This window comes from Hipposideros armiger, unplaced genomic scaffold (genome assembly GCF_001890085.2).
Source record: "Hipposideros armiger isolate ML-2016 unplaced genomic scaffold, ASM189008v1 scaffold_502, whole genome shotgun sequence".
Lineage (NCBI taxonomy): Eukaryota > Metazoa > Chordata > Mammalia > Chiroptera > Hipposideridae > Hipposideros > Hipposideros armiger.
Window position 1 is genome coordinate 372,696 of NW_017731852.1, and position 6,332 is coordinate 379,027.

A 6,332-nucleotide genomic window follows, 5' to 3' on the forward strand; every position below is an offset into this window, starting at 1 on the left:
GACGGCGTAGGCTGCAGTGGGTTGCCATGGGCTACCGTGTGTAACCAGCAGCTAGCGTGAGCCAGAAGCCGGTGACTGATCTGCTTCGCCAGGGAAGAGCACAATGATGGTAGCACTTGGGCCAGTGAAACAATGTCCTCCACAACTAGACTGAAGAACAAAACAACAGCACCTTGTCTGTTCCCCTTCCACCAATTCCCCAATTTAAAAAAATAAATAAATAAAAAGAAACCCATGTATACAACCATATTTTGAAATTGATCACTTGCTCAAGCAGGATGCTCAATGGACCTCCTGACCACGCCAATCAGCCAACCATGCAAAGAAAAATATATCTGAAGCAAGAGTTGCATGAGCAAAAAGTTCTGTCATAAATTTGCTCAACGTAGTGCACCCTATTTAACTTACACTGATCCATAAATAATGGCTATGTGTACACTCTTAATAACCCCACGTATTTGAGTATATTATGGAGAAAGAGATCCTATTAACTTACCATTTTCACGTGCATTGGTCTATCAAATAGCAGTTGGCCATTAAACATAGCTGATATTACAATTAAGGCTATTTCTTATAATTCTAAAAACACGCACAGCAGAAGAGAAATACGTAAGAGAAAAATAACCCAACTGCTACCAAGTCCCTCTAAGTGGCGAATTTATGAGCAATTTTGATTCTTCATGACACATTCAAGTATGTGTTTCTACAGTCAGCAAAAAAGGAACAATAAATAAAGCTCAAGGGGGGGAAGAAGTAAACCTCAGCTTATTCCTTAGGTGTGGAGCATGGTTCACACCACCTTACACTTCTTGCCAAACTATCCTCTTAAGCACTGGCATCAATTTTCTGTACGTGTCCAATGGGCCAGATATCCTACCGTTTTTGAAGAACCATGTTTTCTGGGTAAGACACTTGGTGACAGTCTTGCCTGAGTTTAGTGACTGTGTTCCTTTGTGTATTCTCCACTGTGCTTACAAAGATGTAACTGTAGGGTAAGCAGCCTAAGGGTCAGAGAGAAGTGCTCTTCCAGAATGATGTCAATCCACTGGAAAGAGAGGGCCCTATAAAGAATTATATACAAAATGACCGAATTTCTCTTTAGTGGCATGTTCTTCGGATTTCCCCCTTCAAACCAGACTCCTCAAAAAAAACACACTGGAAAAGACCGCTCGTGGGAATGTGCCTATTTGCTAACCAGCCCTTCTACCTACACAGGACTGAATCAATTCCATCCCAGAGAACTTGCAAATTCCACAGTAATGCTTTCCCTCTAGCCATTCAGGAAATAGTAATACACAGTAACCTCTTCTCCACACATAGGTATATTAATAATACAACATTTAGGCCAAACCATCCACCAAGAGTTGAATTCCAATAAAAGGATACATATAGCTTGCACAGCTTCAATGGACTGTTCAAAAGTAACAGTGCCTATTCCACGACTTTTCCCATCTTTATCTTCAAGAATGTCTGCTCGGACCACCACACCAGCCATACTAAAAACTTCCTTCAGTTTCTTCCAGCCAACTTTATAATCCAGCTAATCAAAAGATAGGGAAGAAAAATCTCAATACAGACATCTTAAGAAAATTTTTATTACATGAACACAACATGCCTTGGTTGGAAATAAGCATTAGAAAATGTCACAAAAACTTATCATCGACTGCAGTGCAATTTTTTCAAATAGGATTATAAAGTCTGGCCTTAAGTGCTATTTACTGCCTCCTTCCTCCGAAAGAACAGCTTAAGTCACCTCAAACGTTTCAAATTAATGCTTATTTTTGAACACTTAAAAAATTGTTCCCCAGCTAAGGTTTATCATCATCCTCCCCAGCCCACTTCCTTTTAAAAATATTTCCTTTTACAAATGACAAAGGCATTACCATTCATCCCAGACACAAGAGGAAAGTGTCAGTATACAATCTCTGCTAACTTCTTTATCCTGCACTTAAATAGACCCACCAAGAGTGCAGACTCAGCTGCCATTTTTGTAAACAGCAAAACGCAATAAACAGGGCCCCAGTGGAATCAGTCAAGCCTGTAATTTATGACTCAGTGGTCATTAGGAAACAAAGCCCACCCAACCCCAAGGCTGATTTTTAAAAAATAGAGCAAGAAGATAACATAACCCTTTCTAAAGCGTTTCTTCACAAACGGCAGAACTACTTTCATAATACACTGACAAGAAGGTTTCATGAAGTTGATTTTCTACTTCCGACACTGTTTCATTTACTTACATTTGCTACAAAGACTGTGCTTCCAAGTCTTCCAGCCTGTAATGCATGGATAATCTCATTTGGGATGTTAGGGTTATTTAGGATACTGGGTGGGATAGTAATCATTCCTGGGCCACCTGGTCCCATACCCATCCCACCAGTCGTAGCCATCACCTTTTGCATTGCTCTCCTGGCATGTTCACCATCAGGATCCTAAAACAAGCACAAAAGCGTTACATCTAACTGACACAGTGACATCTAAAACCATGCTCGCAGAGTAAGTGATAGTCCCAAAACTTCGGAAATTGAGAGGTTGTTTTCGAAAGCATTTTTCAAAATCTATAACAAGAAATTCAAATGAACTCAACCACTAGGCCAGGAAGAATCCCAGCCGAAGGAATGAAAAAGAAAGGGTATAAAATTTAGCTTTCAATTGAACTAAATAAAAAAGAGAGAGGGGATGGAGGACATAGTTAGTTAACAAAATATAGCGCTTCTAGATTGAAATAAGGTCTTCACAGACTTGGTATAGTTGAATCATACTAATTCAATGGGGGTTTTGTAACTCCTGCAAACTCAGTGATTTTTCCAAAAGTTTGAAAACACAGTTCTAGATCACCAAGGTACTCTCCATCCTTCATGTTATTCAGTCGTCTGACACCTGTGTAAAGTCTGGACAGGTTTGTGAAGCTCTGGTATTGACACTATTCTTAAACACTCTGCCCTTTTGTGTTATCACCTTCAACACACAAGAGACCTTAAACTCTACCCATACTTTCTCCACTCTGAGCTCTGAATATACTGATCTTCCTCCAAGAAGAGGTAAAAATAAGTCAAGGAGGGATTGAGTCATCAAAAAAACCCTCCCCCTTCCTGGAGGGAGAGAAGGTATTTGAGATTTGGATTAGATATAAAAAAGAGGATTTGAGTAATGACAAACACTTTAAAAAAGAAAAACAAAGGTGGGGCAAGAATAGGGATCAAACTGGGTGTAAGTGTAGGTGTAGAACCCATTAAAAAACCCAACAGAAAAGCACAGGCTCAGTTCGAGTGCCCCTGAGAAAAGCGAGGCAGGCTGGTCACAGACTGATCACAGACATTAGAAAGGCCGGCGGCAGTCGCTCAGGGTGTGCTCGTTCTTACAGGAGTGACTACTGAAGCCTGTGATGACCCTCTTCATCAAGAACACATTAGTCTGCTCTGTAAAACGTAGTCCAGGACTATTTTTGTCTTTTTGTCTTTTCCTAACTCCAAATAGACAACTCGACAATCACAAACGATATCCACAGGTTTTCAAGAGCTTACTTCTTTGACTTTCAGTGGTCTTCCACTCAGACTATGCTTGTTTAGAACTTCAGCAGCTTTTTTCATGCTCTCTTCCATCTTGAATTCAACAACGCTATGAAGAGTCAAAAGGAAATGAGTGAAACGAGTCCTACAACTTAGAAGGCTCTCAGAATTGGCAATAAGTAACTAGACAATACTTACGCACATCCCTTTGGAAGAAGCCACAGACCAATCAGAAGAGCAAGGAAAGGGTGAAAAAAAGACAAGAAAAAAATAGTAAATATCAATGACAGTTATAAAATAAAAATGATTTATGTAACAAAGTTGTTTTGTTTTATTTTTAAATTAACCCTTCTCAGGGGAAACTGACAGAAGTGTCTTGCCTAGCCTTCCTTACTAAAAGCTGGGCTCCTGCTTATCTCCTTTTCCTGCACATTACCAGCACTGCACTATAGTTGAAGTTATAATAAGCAGACCTAAATTCAGATTCTCCAAGAAATCACACAAACTTTAGATCTGCTTCCCTCTGAACTCAATCAATTCCTTATCATACTCCTCCTAAATCCATCCCTTCCATAAATTAAGCTCATCCTTTTGGTTATTCTAAGCCATTCTATTGCACGACAGAAAATAGTTTATTGTCTCTTTAAACTAGGCCAATTTTAAACGTTCAGGTTTTAAATATTTGTTTTACAATTTACTGGCACAAAGGCAACTTTTCGGAATCTTTGGTTCACACCACTTTCAAATGCAGCAAACAACCAAGAGTAACATTTTCTAGACAAGAACACACGTTTTACATTAATATACCACCGCTAAAATTCCATGCATAATTCACACACAGCCAATTCCTCTGTTAACAAAGAGACAATGCGGCTATTGGTCCCCAGTTATCCAAATTGGGCATCCAAACAGAATACCAAAAAGCTCTTTGGCCAGCCATTTGGAAAAGCGGGACTCCCGTTTGCAAATCCCCTCCCACCCCACTCAAATGTTTGGCAAAATCAAACATAGCTACTGTAACATGAGCACTCACTGCCTTCCTGATTTCATTCGATTCCACGCCACCATACAGTTACATTTTTCATGTAGTAAATCCACAGAAGAAATTCTCTCAGACACTTACCCTTGACTTTCCTTCAGCGTCCATTAAGAGCTCCACGTATGTTACCTCACCAACTACAAATCAGTTTCCAGACGACACATAAACCAAGGGAGAAAAGCCAAGAAAACAATGGGAATTTAGAACAATCATCAGCAACCTTGTATGGAGCCTCTGCCTTATAAGAAAGCCCAGAAACACTCCATATTCTCTAAAACCACCGAACTAGGCATTACAGGTGTGCAGTAAAAGTAGGTAAAACTTGTTAACAATATGTCCTTGATTTTCCTCCCACCACAAACAAGCTATTTCCACAGATTTCCTATCAATTTCCCTGTCTGAACTCTCATTCATGACTAGAGGCAATCCAAATCTATAGGAAAGAAGTCTGCGTAATTCGCTTTTGGGAGGAACAAAAAAGTTTTATACATATACTCTGGTGAAAGCAGGTAAACACACCAATTGCAATGCCGCTGAGCTGAGCTCAAATGCTAAATCAAGGATATATGTAGGTTCAAAGACACTCACACTGTGGCGGGCTACATGGGTGTGCAACCTGTACCATCACATTGGGCCCTGCACCAGGGAGGCTCACGGGCTTGCTTTAATGCTGTTGTCATATTAAAATTTCTAATCATTTTTTAACAATGGGCCCCATGTTTTCATTTTGCACTGGGCCTCACAAATTCTGTAGCTGGTCCTACACTCAGCACTAGTCTCCACAACCGTCAGAAGTAGGCTGTTTGAATATCCTATCACAATATCAGAGCAGCATCTGGATTCTCTGAATAAGCCAGGCTTTCTTTATTCTTGCTGCTTTCTCAACCTCCCATTAAAGGACACAGATAAATTTTTAGAATTTAGAATTCAATTGGCATCTGAACAGTTAAACAGATTCACATGATTCTAATTTCACAAAGGGGTGAAAAAACAAAGCATTTCAAATGATTCCACAGATTTTCCTCAAGGTTTGGATTGCCAATTCATGACCACCATGATCAGATGTTAGAACCCATCAAGACAACCAACCACCAAAACGGCTGAACTTGAAGCTGGCACACAGAAAACAGAAATTTCAAGTGATAACTTGGAGAAAACAATCTCTAAGCAGGTTCTCCAAAGTCAAGAAGAGGGCTTTTGTTCTCAGAAATATCCTTTTTTTTTTTTAAAGGTTATTTTTATGATGATAAAACCTTCTCTGATTCAGTTTTCAAGTTTGGTTTAGCAGTACAAGGGTTAAAATAACCCTCTTAATGGTCTCAACAAGCCCTGCTTATTTTAACTCTTTTGTTCAAAGGATATTAAAATTACTGAGTATTTTTAAATATTAATGATTTAAATGTAAAATAAAATTATTTTTAAATAAAAGTAATTTGAAAGGCATATTCATTAGTAATGTACTTGCATGGCAGTTGAAAGCAAGAAGGCCAAGTGTTCAAAGTTCAAGGCTACAGCCTTGCCTCCCCTGTCCTTTCCTGAAATGTTAACCAAACCGGCACTTTGCATAAAACAGGAAGGAGATAGAATCAGTGCAAAGATGCGAAGAAAGGAAATAGGAGGGACTGGTACAGTTTGGCCTGTAGAGTTACGTACTCCTGTGGGGCAAACTGAAAAATGATCACGGACAAAGGGTAGTCACACCGGGCCGGCCGAGTGGCGTGTTGGTTGGGAGCTGGCTTGGGACGCCAGCAGACCCCGGTTCGGATCCCACATGTGAGGGCCAGTGA

At 39.9% G+C, this 6,332-nt stretch overlaps 1 protein-coding gene across 10 annotated transcripts in view; it reads right to left on the reverse strand.

The window, feature by feature from the left end:
- HNRNPM (heterogeneous nuclear ribonucleoprotein M) overlaps positions 1-6,332 on the reverse strand; it is a 43,758-nt gene that overhangs the window by 18,662 nt on the left and 18,764 nt on the right. For 6 of the 10 annotated variants that reach the window (XM_019667639.1, XM_019667646.1, XM_019667637.1 and 3 more), the window contains exons 3-8: positions 4,630-4,682; positions 3,705-3,712; positions 3,522-3,615; positions 2,238-2,429; positions 1,387-1,540; positions 497-546 (exon numbers count right to left, since the gene is read on the reverse strand). In XM_019667639.1, the coding sequence (XP_019523184.1) occupies positions 497-546; positions 1,387-1,540; positions 2,238-2,429; positions 3,522-3,615; positions 3,705-3,712; positions 4,630-4,682 (551 nt within the window). The remainder of the gene's footprint in view (positions 1-496; positions 547-1,386; positions 1,541-2,237; positions 2,430-3,521; positions 3,616-3,704; positions 3,713-4,629; positions 4,683-6,332) is intronic. The other 4 variants (XM_019667644.1, XM_019667640.1, XM_019667647.1 and 1 more) reach the window with 2 other exon arrangements.